This window comes from Anas acuta, chromosome W (genome assembly GCF_963932015.1).
Source record: "Anas acuta chromosome W, bAnaAcu1.1, whole genome shotgun sequence".
Taxonomy (NCBI): domain Eukaryota; kingdom Metazoa; phylum Chordata; class Aves; order Anseriformes; family Anatidae; genus Anas; species Anas acuta.
The window spans coordinates 3,413,249-3,429,877 of NC_089016.1; the positions used below are offsets into that span (position 1 = coordinate 3,413,249).

Consider the following 16,629-nt stretch of genomic DNA (forward strand, 5'->3'; position numbering starts at 1 on the left):
TAGTAAATTCTTTTACTTAATACAAATATTTTTCTTCCCAGTCTTTATGGTATGTACCCCTCAATACCTTGCCATGCACTTTTGTCAAGGAAGCTAACACGGACATTCGTTGTAACAATTTCCAATTCCAAACAAATATTACAAAAGACAATATTAAACTTATTCTGGCCCTTCTTGGAGATGGGTGACCCAGTTGCTAGCCACCAGTCGACTGGAAGAGGTTCTTCACCCAGAGGGCTGTCGTGCACTGGCACCGGCTCCCCAGGGACACCAGCGGTGGGAGCGGGCGCGGGGCCCGGGCAGCCTCCTGTTGGGCAGCCAGTCCCCGGGCAGCCCGTCCCCCACGCGCTCCCCTGGCCCGGGCTGCCTCTGCCGTCGGCGCCGCGGGCTGTGCGGGCTGTGCGGGCTGTGCGGTTCGCCTGGCCGCCGGCAGCGGTGTGCGGGCCGGTGCCGGGAGCTGTGTCTGTGTCGGCAGCGGGGTGAGGGCCGGCCACCCTCGGGGCCCCATGTGCCGGGGCTGGCCCAGGCGGGGCTGCGGGGAGGTGCTGAGCATCGTGTGTCTTGTCCCGTGGCAGAGCCCACCTGCACGAGCGAGGACGAGGAGAGCGAGGAGGAGGGCAGAGGTGGGTCCCGCCGGGCCTTGTCCCCCGGCGCCTGCGTGCAGGCTGCAGGGCCAGCACCCCCGGGGCCGGGCTGGGGGAGCGGCAGCTCCCGGAGCCTTGGCAGCGGGCGAGGGCAGCAGAGGCGTGGGCTGGGGCAGGGTGCCAGGCTCCCATGAAGTCCAGCCAGGTTCCTCGGGCCTGAGGTAGGTTGCGCAGGAGAAGAGCTCGGCGAAGAGCTGGCGGTGGCAGGGGCGGTGGGGGCAGATGTCTGGAGAGCCCCGTGTGTGTGGGACGGGGGACCCGAGGGGCACTGGGGCTTGTCACGAGCCCGCCCCTTCTCTAGTGGACGTGGCGGAGAGCTCCCTGTTGAACAAGCTGATCCACACGTCCCTCGTGGAGTCCAGCCATCACGTGGAGATCCTGCAGCAGGACCCCAACTCGCCTCTCTTCTCGGTGAAAAGCTTTGAGGAGCTGCACCTGTGGGTAGGCGGCAGCCCCAAGGCAGGTGGGCTTTGGAGCTGCCCCTGGGCACTGTTAGCCATTCCTTGTGGAACGGTCACTTTTGGTGCTTTTGGACAGGAAGAAGGAGCTCTTGCAGGGGGTCTATGCCATGGGCTTCAACAGGCCGTCCAAGATCCAGGAGACAGCTCTGCCAATGATGCTGGCCCATCCGTGAGTACCGGGGCCGCCCGGGTGAGCAGACCGGTACCACCGCCTTGGCTCCCCTGCGGCACCATGGTGTTGGGGTGCCAGTGCGGGGATGCCAAGCCTCTGTGCTCAGCTAAGCAGCCTTTGCCTTGCAGGCCCCAAAACCTGATTGCACAGAGCCAGTCAGGGAAAGGGAAAACGGCAGCTTTTGTGTTGGCGATGTTGAGCAGAGTTAATGGTGCAGAGAAGTACCTGCAGGTAATGTAGGAAGGGGAGAGGCCATGCGGCAGAGGTTTGGCTGCACCCTCAAGCCGCTGTCCATGGACAGAGCTCTGGTTTTGTCCCAGTCTCAACGGTGGTCTACCCGCTGTGGCCGCTGTAGTGGGCTGGTAAACACCCAGGTAGCGTCCCAGCAGCAGGGAAGTTGGATAGAAAGCTTGGAAGCAGACGAAGCTGCCAGCTAAAGGAAGGTACTTTTACTTGGTAGCAGTGGATTTAGCCAGGCCCTAGGTATCCTGACGTTCTGCTTTGAGGAGCATCCGGCCAGCTTTGGGAAGCACGTGCAGAGACTCCAGCTGTTTGCTGTGACTTGCGCTAGTTTCTGGTGCCGTAAAAGCTCCTGGGAAGGCAAGGCACCTCTCTGGGTTCAGAATCACCTACGCAGGCTGGGTGCTGCACTTAAAAGTCTTGAGTCTCAAGCATCCTATGTAATTTAAACTCTCAGTTGCAAGCTGGGCACAGAAGCAAAAGGCACTGTGCCTGAGGAAACAAATTTCCCTAGCAAAAATCACGGGATCCCAGAACGGGCGAGGTTGGAAGGGCCCTCTGACGCTCATCTAGTCCAACTCCCCTGCTGATCAGGATCACCTAGAGCACACTGTGCAGGATGGCATCCAGGTGGGTTTAGAATGTCTCCAAAGAAGGAGACTCCACAGCCTCTCTGGGCAGCCGTTTCTAGCGCTCTGTCACGCTCACTCTAAAGGGACCTCTCCTAGTAGTTGCCTTGAGTCCTTTCTGCCTTCAGCTGTACAGAATCACAGAATTTCTAGGTTGGAAGAGACCTCAAGATCATCGAGTCCAACCTCTGACCTAACGCTAACAGTCCCCACTAAACCATACCCCTAAGCTCTACATCTAAACGTTTTTTAAAGACTTCCAGGGATGGTGACTCCACCACCTCCCTGGGCAGCCTGTTCCAATGCCTCACAACCCTTTCAGTAAAGAAGCTCTTCCTAACATCCAGCCTAAAACTCCCCTGGCACAACTTAAGCCCATTCCCCCTCGTCCTGTCACCAGGCACGTGGGAGAACAGGCCAACCCCCACCTCACTACAGCCTCCTTTAAGGTATCTGTAGAGAGCGATAAGGTCGCCCCTGAGCCTCCTCTTCTCCAGGCTGAACAAGCCCAGCTCCTTCAGCCGCTCCTCGTAGGACTTGCTCTCCAGGCCCCTCACCAGCTTCGTCGCCCTTCTCTGGACCCGCTCAAGCACCTCGATGTCCTTCTTGTAGCGAGGGGCCCAAAACTGAACACAGTACTCGAGGTGCGGCCTCACCAGAGCCGAGTATGGGGGGATGATCACCTTCCTAGCCCTGCTGGTCACGCTGTTTCTGATACAAGCCAGGATGCCGTTGGCCTTCTTGGCCACCTGAGCACACTGCTGGCTCATATTCAGCCGACTATCAACCATCACTCTCAGGTCCTTCTCTGCCTGGCAGCTCTCCAACCACTCATCTCCCAGCCTGTAGCTCTGCTTGGGGTTATTGCGCCCCAGGTGCAGGACCCGGCACGTGGCCTTGTTGAACTTCATGCTGTTGACCTCAGCCCATGGGTGCAGCCTATCCAGATCCTCCTGCAGAGCCTTCCTACCCTCGAGCAGATCGACACACGCACCTAACTTGGTGTCATCTGCAAACTTACTGAGGGTGCACTCAATGCCCTCGTCCAGATCATTGATGAAGATGTTGAAGAGGGCTGGCCCCAGCACCGAGCCCTGGGGGACGCCACTAGTGACTGGCCTCCAACTGGACTTGACTCCATTTACCACGACTCTTTGGGCTCGGCTATCCAGCCAGTTTCTAACCCAATGAAGCGTGCGCCAGTCCAAGTCAAGAGCAGCCAGTTTCTTGAGCAGAATGCTGTGGGAGACGGTGTCAAAAGCCTTGCTGAAGTCAAGGTAGACCACATCCACAGCCTTTCCCTCGTCCACCCAGCGCGTCACTTTGTCATAGAAGGAGATCAGGTTCGTCAAGCAGGACCTGCCTTCCATAAACCCATGCTGACTGGGCCTGATCGCCTGTTTGCCCTGCAAGTGCTGCATGATGACTCCCAAGAGGATCTGCTCCATGAGCTTCCCTGGTACTGAGGTCAAACTGACAGGCCTGTAGTTTCCCGGCTCTGCCCTCCGGCCCTTCTTGTAGATGCGCATCACGTTTGCTAGCCGCCAGTCAACTGGGACCTCCCCCGATAGCCAGGACTGCTGATAAATGATGGATAGTGGCTTGGCCAGCACCTCTGCCAGTTCTCTCAGTACCCTTGGGTGGATCCCATCCGGCCCCATCAACTTGTGCACATCCAAGTGCCGTACCGGGTCACCAACCAGTTCTTCGCGGATAGTGAGGGCCACATCCTGCTCCCCATCCCCTTCCACCAGCTCAGGGTACTGGGTATCCAGAGAACAACCGGTATTGCTGCTAAAGACTGAGACAAAGAAGGCATTAAAACCTCCGCCTTTTCCTCATCTTTTGTAACTAAGTTTCCCCCCGCATCCAGTAAAGGATGGAGATTCTCCTTAGTCCTCCTTTTTGTGTTGATGTATTTATAAAAAAGTTTTTTGTTATCTTTAATGGCAGTAGCCAGATTGAGCTCCAGATGAGCTTTGGCCTTCCTAATTTTGTCCCTGCACAGCCTCGCTACATCCTTATAGTCCTCCCTAGTGGCCTTTCCACTTTCCCAAAGATAATAAACCCTCTTTTTTCTCCTAAGCTCAAGCCACAATTCTCTGTTGAGCCAGGCTGGTCTTCTTCCCTGCTGGCTCATCTTTGGGCACATGGGGACAGACCGTTCCTACGCCATTAAGATTTCCCTCTTGAAGAGCGCCCAGCCTTCCTGGACCCCTCTGCCCTTCAGAACCGCCTCGCAAGGGACTCCACCAACTAGTGTCCTGAGCAGCTCAAAGTCAGCCCTCCGAAAGTCCAATACAGTGGTTTTACTAGTCCCCTTCCTAGTCTCGCCAAGAATAGTGAACTCCGCCATTTCGTGGTCACTCTGCCCAAGACAGCTCCCAACAATCACATCCTCCACCAGTCCTTCTCTGTTTGTGAAGAGGAGGTCTAGCGGGGCACCACCCCTGGTAGGTTCACTAATCAGCTGCGTCAGGAAGCTATCTTCCACGCTCTCCAGAAACCTCCTAGACTGCTTTCTCTGGGCTGTGTTGTGCTTCCAGGATATGTCAGGGAAGTTGAAGTCCCCCACGAGAACAAGTGCTGAAGATTTTGCAACTTCTGTCAGTTGCCTGTAGAACTCCTCATCCGTCTCCTCATCCTGGTTCGGCGGTCTATAGCAGACCCCGACCAGGACACTAGCCTTGTTGTCCCTGCTGATCCTAACCCAAAGGGACTCGACCTTGTCATTCCTAGCCTCGAGTTCTACAACATCAAAAGACTCTCTAATATAGAGAGCCACACCACCACCCCTTCTGTGCTGCCTGTCCCTTCTGAAGAGCTTATAGCCAGGCGTTGCAGCACTCCAGTCATGAGACTGGTCCCACCACGTCTCCATGATGGCAACCAAGTCGTAGCCTGCCTGCAGCACGATGGCTTCCAGCTCCTCCTGTTTGTTACCCATGCTGTGTGCATTGGTGTAGATGCACTTCAGCTGGGCCATTGCCCTATCCTCTGGCCTTGCCATTGTTCCCCCTGGCACAGCCCCAACAATCCTTGCTTCAGCCCCATCCCCCTTCTTACCTAGTTTAAAGCCCTCTCAATGAGCCCTGCCAGCTCATGGCCCAGGACCCTTTTTCCCCTAAAAGATAGGGACCCGTCTGCAGCCATCAGGCCGGGTGCTGAGTGAAGTGCCCCATGGTCGAAAAACCCAAGATTTCTGTGTTGGCACCAGCCCCGGAGCCACGTGTTTAACAGGTGGGCTTTCCGTGTCCTCTCTGTACCCCTCCCTGCCACCGTAGGGATGGATGAAAACACCACCTGCACTCCCGCTCCATCCACTAACCGTCCCAGCCCCCTAAAGTCTCTTTTGATAGCCTTCAGGCTTCTCTCTTCAATGTTGTCACTGCCTGCCTGGACTATCAAAAGAGGATAATAATCAGAGGGGCGTACCAGATTGGGAAGCTTCCTGGCAACATCCCTGACCCTGGTCCAAGGGAGGCAGCAGACTTCCCTACGGGTAGGGTCAGGCCGACAAATAGGGCCCTCTGTTCCCCTAAGAAGAGAGTCTCCAACAACAATAACCCTCCTGTCTTTCTTGATGGAGGCAGTCCTGAGGCGTGGAGTCGACCTCCTCGCCCTAGGCATCCTCCTGGGAACACTTGCTACCTCTTCCTCAGCTACCGGTCTGTCGAGCTCCAGGGCCTCAAACCTGTTGCATGAGGGCACCTGGGAAGGTGGGGCCGGAAGGGGAGGGCATCGCCTGCCATGTCGAGCAGGGACCTGTTTCCATTCCTCCTCAACTCCCAGATTCCCTCCCTCTGCCCGACGGCGACAGGGCAGGGGGTCCACCCCCATTTGGGGTGTCTCACCTCGGTACCTCTCCTTGAGGCCCTGCAGGGAGTTACTCCACCAGTCTATCTCCCTCTCACACTCCCTGATATCCCTCAACCTCTCCACCTCCTCCTTGAGCTCCGCCACCATGTGGACCAGGTCATCCAGCTGCTCGCACCTCACGCACGCAGTTTCTCTGCCTCCCGCCTATGGCAGCAACAGGCTCAGACACTCCCCGCACCCGGTGACCTGAACCGCTGCATTTTTTAACGGGTAGTCGGTCTGGGTGTGTACCGACTTCCTGGAGAGCACACCGTGCCTGGTGGAGACCATTATCACCTAGCTAATGGCTGTCATTAAGGAGGTGTTCGTATGGGTGGGGGAAACGCTCTGCCCTTCCTGCTCGCCCTGCCTGTGCTAACTGCTGTGCCACGCCCTGTTTGCCCATCCTGGTCACTCTCCCTAGGGGCAGCTTTTGAACGGCTGGGGAGGGGGCGCTGCTGGCTCCGCCTTCGCCTCGTCAGCCTCCCTCACGAAGACTGCCGGGTCCTGGCGGCTCCCTCAAGTATGCTCGATGCCGGAAAAATTAGCCCTGTGTCCTGGTTTCAGTTAGAACAGAATCAGTTAGATCAGTTAGCTCGATGGCATTATAGTACATTGTGCACCGTTGTCTACTAAAGCCTTATACTTCTGTGTGCATGATGTGCCAGGCCATCGAATCCACACAGTCCAATAAACTCGATTGTCCCTTTCCTCCCCCTGGCTGGAGGCAGGGCCCCCCTAATCCTGGTCAGAATCTTCTTCGTTTCTGTGTTTGAAGGACTGTCTGCTGGAAGTTGGAGCAGCAAACTTTTCAGAGAATCCCTTTTTCCTGATTGTTTTCTTTTGCAACTCACGTACCCGTGCCTCTAGGGTTGCGGTAGATTTTCCATCCCATTTTCTCATGTCCTCTCCATGGTCTCGTAAGTAAAACCACAGGGTAGCACGGGGTGACTACCCACCATATTGTCTTCCTTGTGTGGATGAACGCCTACTCCTGATAGCTGAGACACTGCTTTGTACAGGTACGGAGGAGAATAATCTCTCTTCAAGTTGGTGAACCTTTTCAGAAAGTTTCTCCCAAGTGTTCTCTTTCAGTCGTTGGACACTGGTTGGTTCAGGTGGGGAGGAAGATAGATTCTCTTTAAGTTGGTGGAACTCTTTGGAAAGTTTCTCCACAGCTGAGACGCAGGCCTGTAAGGAAGAGGAGAGACTTTCTTCGTACTGCCGGAGTTGTTTAGCCACTTCATCCACTGTGGGTTCCTCATCCTCTTTCCAGGCCATTATTGCCAATGAGCTGGCATATGATGATGGTGCACTCCGTACAAACTTCCGCCACATGGGTCGTGTGCACCTGACTTCATCTGGATCTTTGGATGTTTGTCTGAGGTCTGGATCCTCATAAATCACTTCCCGTACGGCTAATTCCCTCAGGTACTGGATTCCCTTCTCCACAGTGGTCCACTTGCCTGGTAGACATAAAAGTTCTTCCTTGAAGGGATACCTTTCCCTCACAGCTGAGAGGAGACGCCTCCAGAGGCTGGTGGATTGTGCTCCATCTGCAATTGCTTTGTCAATGCCGGCGTCTCGAGCAAGGGATCCCAGCCGCTTGGTTTCCCTGCCTTCTAATTCCAAACAATTGGCTCCAGAGTCCCAGCACCGGAGCAGCCAGGTGACAAGCTGCTCACCTATACAACGACCAAAATCTTTTCGCACATCTCGTAGCTCGCGCTCGTTTAGGCTTCGGGTAGTTACTGTTGATTTTTCGGCATCCTCATCTTCCTCCTCCTGAATCCTTGATGGCCCAGCGTCGTCGTCGTCTCTGTCGTCTCTATACCTAGATTTGGCAGAAGACTCTCTGCCAGGGGAGAACGGCCCTACCTGGAGCCTCTGGCAGAAAGAACCTGGGGAAACTCGAGGTCAGCCCCTGGGGTTTTGGAGTCGAGGATACAGAGGATCTGAGGCCCGCTATACTCCAACTGAAAAGGAGATATTGGCAGCATATGAAGGAGTTCGATCTGCTTCAGAGGTGGTCGGTACTGAAGCGCAGCTCCTCCTAGCACCCCGATTGCCGGTACTAGGCTGGATGTTCAAGGGAAGGGTCTCTTCTACGCATCATGCAACTGATGCTACATGGAGCAAGTGGGTTGCACTGATTACTCAGCGGGCTTGAATAGGAAACCCCAGTCGCCCAGGAATATTGGAAGTGATTATGGACTGGCCAGAAGGCAAATACTTTGGGATATCATCAGAGGAGGAGGTGGGTCGTGCTGAAGAAGCCCCACGTTGGGCGCCAAAAAGACTGTCGTGGTTTAGCCCGGCTGGCAGCTAAACACCACACAGCCGTTCGCTCACCCTTCCCCTCCCTCTCTGGGACGGGGGAGAGAAATGGAAAGTGAAGCCCGTGAGTTGAGATAAAGACAGTTTAATAAGACAGGAAAATAATAATAACAACAATAATAATAACAACAACAATAATAATAATAACAATGATGATAATAGTACTACTACTAATAATATGTACAAACAAGTGATGCACAATGCAATTGCTCACCACCTGCTGACCGATGCCCAGCCTAACCCTGAGCAGTCCGGCCCCCTCCCCCCTGCTAGCCACCCCTATATATTGTTTAGCATGATGTCAGATGGGATGGAATACCCCTTTGGCTAGTTTGGGTCACCTGTCCTGGGTCTGTCCCCTCCCAGCTCTTACTGCACCCCCAGCCTGCCTGTTGGCAGGACAGAGCAAAAGGCTGAGACGTCCTTGGCTTAGTATAAGCACTGCTCTGCAACAATTAAAACATCGGGGTGTTATCAGCACTCTTCTCATCCTAAGCCAAAACATAGCACCCTACCAGCTACTAGGAAGAAAATTAATTCTGTTCTAACTGAAAACAGGACACCCTGTCTGGCCCGATCCCCCGCTCCGCTGCAGAACTTCCTTTGAGCTGATACTGGATGATCCTTGTGGGCCGTTTTGAACTCAGGATATTCTGTGATACGGTGTTGAAGTGCCTTGTGTTGAAGGCGACACAAACAAAATAGCTTGAAACAGCCTTTCTTCAGGGCATGGTACAGGTTAATGAGGACTTCTGGGCAGCAGGCTGCTCTGCCAGACAGGGTCAGTGGTTGACCATCAGCATCCCACTGCCCGGGCTGACAGGAGCTGCAGTTTCCTGGTGACAGAGGTAGTGAGAGAAATGAGCGTCACACTCAGCCCTTCCTACCTCCTCTGTGTGCTCAGCTCAGCTGGTATGTTTGGGGAGCTGGAGAAGAGCACCTTGTGGCTAGCTGCTAGCTACTCCTTTTTAAAGGAAAACTGTTTTTAGATGGTCTGGGTTTATCCCTTCTACCTGAAAGGGAGGTGGAAAAAGTTCTCCTTAGAAGAGGGGCCCGTACAGCTGAACTCTGCTAAAGGCTTGCCAAAGGTTCTTCTTCGGGCTCTCTTTGGCATGATGTAGGGAGTGGGTTTACCAATTTCAAAGGCTTTCTGCTGCCGTTATTTCAAATTGGTTGCATTCAAAGTATTTTCAGCAGTCCCAGGAAGCAGGAAGTTGGTAACTCCGATCCCGTTACAAGACACTGAAAGTCAAACCTCGGGCAGGAACTCTTCAGGTTCTTGCTCCATAATAGGGCTTAATGCCTCTGAACCTCAGATGGGGATAGGTCTTTAGTGGCTGTGTTTCATTTGCTGTTCCTCTGAATACAACCAAAGCTGGCCTGGATAGAAGCACATTCACAAAAGGCTCGCTTTTTCCATTATTGAAACGTAAGCTTTTTCCAAAGTCAAGGGGACCCGTCCATGTGCAAATGCTGTGTGTGAGCAATGTCTGCAGGTGCAAAGAATGAGACCAGCTGCGAATTGGGTGCTTTTTGGGTGTAGTATGCCTTTTGGAATAATAATACTGCAAACACAGTATTAATAAATGCAAATCCTTTTTCAGCTCTAGGGCTTTACCTAGGGACTGCCAAATGCTGCTTTTCTCTGCAACCTTCAAGGAAACAGTGTGGAATTTTGCAATGCTAATTGTCTCCAACCCCATCATAATAAAGCTCCGTCAGGAAGAGCTGACCCTGAGCAATATCAGGCAGTACTACTTCGTGTACAGGAACAGAGACGAGAAGTACGAGGCCCTGTGCAACATCTACGGCAGCATCACCATTGGGCAGGCTATGATATTCTGCCAGGTAAAGCAGCTAGTTTGCCAGGAGAGAGTGATGGTGTCCTTGCAGTCAGTGGTATGTAAACGATCCATCTTACAGCGTGGCCTCAGTACTTCTGCTGAGACCATCAAAAGGAAGGGAGGGATAGGAAGCACCTGGGCAGCACTTAAAGGACAGCCCTTCTGGCACAGCCATTAGATTGGCTGGAGCTGAGCATGAAAGCACGGGTACGATGACTTGCAGCAAGTGCAGCCTTTAAAAGAGGTGTTCTAACAGCATCTGTCGTGACGGTTGAGATCCCATTTGCCTGGCTTCCCCAGGGAGCATTGCATAGGAAACATACTGTGTTTCCTTGCCCTTTGCACTTTGTGTCCTGACAAGGGCTTCTTCCTCGCCTGCATCACTTTGGTCTTCTTTTGAGGCTCTGCCTGTTAAAAAGCAGCAGGGGCTCAACTGAAAGGAGCAGGGGATTTAGGGGAAGCTTAGCAGAGAAGGATTGGCAATGACTGAGAGGAGCAGCAGCAGCAGAGCTGCTGCAAAAGCTCCTCCTGCCTCTCCCATGCATCTAGAGGTGTGACCTTATTGCAGCTTCTCAATACTTAAAGTGGGCTTATAAAACAGATGAGAGAAACTTTTTGCCTGGCCAGATAGTGTTGAGGGATTTCTTGAAACAGCAAAAATCCCATGGCTTGCTGTAGCTGAGCAAACCAAGCTACCAGGGCAACTATGAGAAGTTCCCATGACAGTGTTCCCACATCGCCCAATTGAGGAATTCAGAAAAATATTGTTACCAGTAGCTGGCTTCAAGGACAAGGTCTATGTGACTGCTAATCACAAGGGGGTTGTTTTCTTGCAGGTGGGGTTGTTTTCTTGCAGTTGTTTGTCTGAGTGCTTGTGACCAATTGTTGTGTGAAACACTGTCCACCCCTGTTAAGTTCTCTATAAAAGTTAGGCTATTTGGGCAATAAAATGGAGCATGATCTGACTCTGCTGTGTGTCTGTCGTGCTTTCGACCGTGCTTCCTGCAACATATGGCACCCGAACAGGCTGAGACCTGAACAGGGCCTGAACAGGACATCGCAGCGGGAGACCTGAACAGGACCTGAACAGACATCGCACCGGAGCAGGACATCGCAGCACCGGAGCAGACATCGCAGCCGAGCACGGACATCGCAGCGGCGCCGGGGCAAACATCGCAGCGCAGCGGGACACCAGCGGCGCCGGCACATCCGAACGCAGGTAGACCAGGAGACCAGCGGCGCCGGGACCGGCGGCGCCGGGACCAGCGGCGCCGCGATCTCGCCACGCCGTCGGGACTTCGGAGCGCCCATCCGACCGGCGCTTGAGCAGACCGGACACCGGCCCGGAAACACGGTACACAGGCCTCACGGTGAGACGCGGTACTCCCGCTGAGAGACGCGGAAAACGGTGGGAAACGGGGTTTCGCGGCGGAACGTGGAATTGCGGAGGGCCGCGGGAAATTGACGTGATCGCGGTGCGATGCGGGACATCCGAGATCGAGCTGCTACGGGAGACCAGAGGCATCAGTGGACAACGGCAGCCGACTCTCACTGTGTGGCGAGTCGGCACAGAGCAGAGGGGCGGACATCAGGACCCTGCAGCCTGTCTGACGTAACCATGGAGGCAGCGGCGGCTGTGCTGTTTCCCTTTGGCATTCTTTTTATAAGAGGTTTATCTTGCAATGCAAAAAAGACTATTCGTCCCCAGATCGGTGTTATAACTATGTTTCTGGATAACATTCCGTGGGGTTGCCACATTCTACGGATTACTAGTGACAATTTAGCTCTATTGCGGGGCAGGAGTGCAGAGACGCGGATTACACTGCCAAATGACCACCGGCAGGCTCTTTCACAAACAGCTTCTAAGGTTGCAGCTGGCACTGCTTGCAGCCGTATAGCAGACGTTACACTCTCTTTCCTAACTAGTAATCATGTGTCTCATCCATTTGTGGTGAATGGTCAGTGGCAAAAAGAAAAGGGGGAGAGTAAGGGACGACAAAGACAGAAACTGTACCAGGAGGATGCCACTGACACTACTAGCACGGGTAATAGGAGTAGTATAAGTGACATACGTGCAGGGCGGCGGCAGGCACTGCCGCGCTGTGGGGCATTCTGCCTGCTGCTCGCCCTCGCCTGCCTGTGCACTGCTGCTGACAGTGCTAGAGCAAAATGTGAAGACTGCTCAGATGGCAGTGATGAGAGTGCTTGTGTGAAGAAGACGTGTGCTGAATCTGACTTTGTGTGCAACAGTGGTCAGTGTGTGCCAAATAGATGGCCGTGTGATGGGGATCCGGACTGTGAAAATGGGTCTGATGAGAGTGCTGATCTGTGTCATATGAGAACATGTCAGGTAAATGAAATTATCTGTGGTCCTCAGTCAGTCCAGTGTATCCCAGTGTCCTGGAAATGTGATGGTGAAAAGGACTGTGACAGTGCAGAAGATGAAGAGAATTGTGGCATTGTGACTTGTAGTGCAGCAGAATTCACATGCGGTAGTGGGCAATGTATTTCCAAAAGCTTTGTCTGCAATGGTCAAGATGACTGCAGTGATGGTAGCAATGAGCTGGAGTGTGCACCTCCTACCTGTGGTGTTCATGAGTTTCAGTGCAAGAATTCTACCTGCATCCCTATCAGCTGGGTGTGTGATGATGATGCTGACTGCTCCGACCACTCGGATGAATCTTTGGAGCAGTGTGGCAGCCAGCCTGCACCTCCAGTGAAGTGTTCTGCGAGTGAGGTGCAGTGCATCTCAGGTGAATGTATCCACAAGAAGTGGCGATGTGACAGAGATCCTGATTGCAAGGATGGAAGTGATGAAATTAACTGCCCTTCTCGGACCTGCAGGCCAGACCAGTTCAGATGTGTAGATGGGAACTGTGTCCACGGAAGAAGGCAGTGCAGTGGTGTGAGAGACGGTCTGGATGGCACTGATGAAGCAAACTGTAACAATGTTATTCAGTGCTCTGGACCTGGCAAATTCAAGTGCAGAAGTGGAGAATGCATAGATACCAATAAAGTATGTAACCAGCAGAGAGACTGCAAGGACTGGGGTGATGAGCCCCTGAAGGAATGCAACATAAATGAATGTGACTGTCCAGCTGGGTTTGACTTTGTAGAAAAGAGAAACTGTGGAATTGATGAATGTCAAAACCCTGGTATCTGTAATCAAATCTGTATCAACCTGAAAGGTGGCTACAAATGTGAACGTAGCCATGGCTATCAGATGAATCCTGCTACAGGAACTGGGAAAGGGCCATACCGGTACAAAAACACAAATAACACCTGTGATTACAATGACGCTGCTAAGCAGGGTTTAGGAGTTTATAGCATGGAGACAAGGGGTAACAACTACAGTGTTTGGAACAATTGTACAGCTTTGGCCTTGCCTCCTGATGTGCTTCTGATTTGTGGGGATGGGGCCTGGCATGGTATCCCTGCAAATGCTGTCAGATGTCCATGTTACTTAGATAAACTCATTGTATTTGCTCCTAGCTTGCTACAGTTGCGTGAGATCACCAGACATAAATGGGCATTGCTTGCATCGGATTGCAATGATAATGTTGAATTGTGTGGGGTTGCAGCTAGAGCGGCATTAGCAATTTCAGTGCCTGGAGTGGCATCTGCGGCCGCACGTAACAACTTAGAAAAATTGGAATGCTGGGCCAAGAGGCAAGCCACGACAGAGATACTTGAGGAGATTTTACCAGATCAAAATAGTCTGCGACATCTGCTTTTACAGGATCAAGCTGCTATTGACATCTTGCTTTTGGCTCAAAGGAATGGGTGTGAGGACTTTAAGGGAATGTACTGTTTAAACCTTTCTGATCATAATGAGTCAATTCACAAATCCATTACTTTCCTGAAAGAGCATATGAGAAAGATTCAGTATGGTATCAATCCTTTCAATCAATGGTTCACTGACTTATTTGAAACAAGGTGTAGATGGTTGCTGGGTTTAGTCACAAGGGGATTAAGAATTTGGTTTATGGTGGTGGTAATCATCGTTGTGTGTTGTAAGTATAGCTAAAGAGTCACTTGTAAAACTGCTGTGTCGGGCTTGGTTTGCTCAAAAGAAGAAGGGGGAATTGTTGAGGGATTTCTTGAAACAGCGAAAATCCCATGGCTTGCTGTAGCTGAGCAAACCAAGCTACCAGGGCAACTATGAGAAGTTCCCATGACAGTGTTCCCACATCGCCCAATTGAGGAATTCAGAAAAATATTGTTACCAGTAGCTGGCTTCAAGGACAAGGTCTATGTGACTGCTAATCACAAGGGGGTTGTTTTCTTGCAGGTGGGGTTGTTTTCTTGCAGTTGTTTGTCTGAGTGCTTGTGACCAATAATCTTGTGTGAGACACAATCACCCCTGTTAAGTTCACTATAAAAGTTAGGCTATTGGGGCAATAAAAGGGAGCATGATCTGACTCTGCTGTGTGTCTGTCGTGCTTTCGACCGTGCTTCCTGCAACAAGATAGTGATGAAACAAGGGGAATGGTTTTAAACTAAAAGAGGGGAGGTTAGATCAGAGGTTAGGAGGAAATTCTTCACTCAGAAGATGTTGAGACATTGGCACAGGCTGCACAGAAGAGCTGTGGATGCTCCATCCCTGGAGATGTTCAAGACCTGGTTAGATGAGGCCTTGAGCAACCTGATCTAGTGTGTTGCATCCCTGACCGTGGTGGGGGGTTTGGAACTAGATGATCTTTAAGGTCCTTTCCAACTCTTGCCATTCTATGATTCTGTGGATTCTATGACATACTACATGGAAGAGTGCAAAGAGGATGGAAACAGGCTTTTATCACTGGTGTCCAGTGATAGGAGAAGAGACAGTGAGCACAAACTGAAATAGAGGAAGCTCCCACTGATCATCAGACAACACGTTTTTACTATGGTGGTGACCAAGCACTGGCAGAGAATGCCCAGAGATTTTGTGAATATCTCTCCTTGGAGATATTCAAAAGCAGCCTGAACATGATCCTGGGCAACTGGATCTATGCTTGAGCAGGGGGCTTGGACCATATGCTGTCCAGAGGTCCCTTCAAACCTCTACTGTTCTCTGATTCTGTGAGCTTCTTCAATTGTACCTTTCCAATTCTCACCCTTGTCCCACTGGGAGTGACTGAGCAGCTGTTATGGTGTTTTTTTTTTTTGCTGTCTGGTGTTAACCCAGAACAGGATCCCCTTCATTAGCTGAAATGATTGAACCATCTTAATAATATTACAATGTTTATCCATCATGCCAAAATGGGAATTTCCAGGGAGCGTATCAAGAAATCTTGATCTCCTCCTGTAACTTCTTTACCACTATTTTCTGCCGATCGTAATATGTATTTAATTTCTCTATTCTTTAATATATTTTCACTTATCCAGACAAAATGACCATTTCTAAGTAATATTTTCAACAGCCAATGTGGACATAAGCACTTTCCATTATTCTTCATTTTCCCTTCTGCCCTTATTCTCTGTTCACTCTGATAACTCTCCAGTTACTGCTTCGAACTTCAGGAAGTTAAAAGATTGCCCTGTCTGTATGTAGTCCATTTGTCTCTTTAGCCAGCTCTTTAACTGTGTTTGTATTTAACATTTCATATCTGCCTATTTAAAACATTTCTTATAAGATTACCTCTTGTGGAAGCTTCACTGGAAACAGCTTGCACCTAGCTGTGGTTTAACCTGGCCGGCAGCTAAACACCACACAGATGTTCGCTCACTCTCACCCCTCCCTCTCTGGGATGGGTGAGAGAAACGGGAAAGTGAAGCCTGCGAGTTGAGATGAAGACAGTTTAATAAGACAGAAAAATAATAATAACAATAATAATAATTATGATGATAATAATACTACTACTAATAATGTATATGAAACAAGTGATGCACAATGCAATTGCTCACCACCCGCTGACCGATGCCCAGCCTAACCCCGAGCAGCCAGCCCCCCCATCCCGGCTAGCCACCCCTATATATTGTTTAGCATGATGTCAGATGGGATGGAATACCCCTTTGGCTAGTTTGGGTCACCTGTCCTGGGTCTGTCCCCTCCCAGCTCTTACTGCACCCCCAGCCTGCCCGTTGGCAGGACAGAGCAAGAAGCTGAGACATTCTTGGCTTGGTGTAAGCACTGCTCTGCAACAATTAAAACATTGGGGTGTTATCAGCACTCTTCTCATCCTAAGCCAAAACATAGCACCCTACCAGCTACTAGGAAGAAAATTAACTCTGTCCTAACTGAAAACAGGACACTAGCATACAGTTGTGGAGTATATTTTATTGTTTATTAAACTTTACCATATTTCATTTTGGTTTTTATTTTTTTTCTTCATCTTGGAAACCATCCTTCAAACAAGTGTCCCAACTCACAGAATCACAGAATTTCTAGGTTGGAAGAGACCTCAAGATCATCGAGTCCAACCTCTAACCTAACACTAACAGTCCCCACTAAACCATACCCCT

The 16,629-nt window shown here is 51.5% G+C and overlaps 1 protein-coding gene and 1 pseudogene across 1 annotated transcript; both read left to right on the top strand.

The window, feature by feature from the left end:
- The first annotated feature begins 1,107 nt into the window (after positions 1-1,107).
- Positions 1,108-10,712, top strand: LOC137847504 (ATP-dependent RNA helicase DDX25-like). Its single transcript, XM_068665771.1, has 4 exons — positions 1,108-1,274; positions 1,406-1,508; positions 9,331-9,458; positions 9,919-10,712. Exons 1-4 carry the CDS (start codon positions 1,213-1,215, stop codon positions 10,361-10,363), a joined length of 738 nt encoding a protein of 245 aa, XP_068521872.1. The 5' UTR covers positions 1,108-1,212; the 3' UTR covers positions 10,364-10,712.
- A 1,671-nt stretch (positions 10,713-12,383) lies between these two features.
- LOC137847505 (very low-density lipoprotein receptor pseudogene) lies at positions 12,384-15,183 on the top strand (annotated as a pseudogene).
- The last annotated feature ends 1,446 nt before the right edge of the window (positions 15,184-16,629 follow it).

Coding starts and splice junctions, on each gene's coding strand:
- LOC137847504 (XM_068665771.1), top strand. CDS start 1,213: ATGGGCTTCAACAGGCCGTCCAAGATCCAGGAGACAGCTCTGCCAATG. Junction 1,275..1,405: donor CCAATGATGCTGGCCCATCC/GTGAGTACCGGG, acceptor TTTGCCTTGCAG/GCCCCAAAACCTGATTGCAC. Junction 1,509..9,330: donor GTGCAGAGAAGTACCTGCAG/GTAATGTAGGAA, acceptor AACTGTTTTTAG/ATGGTCTGGGTTTATCCCTT.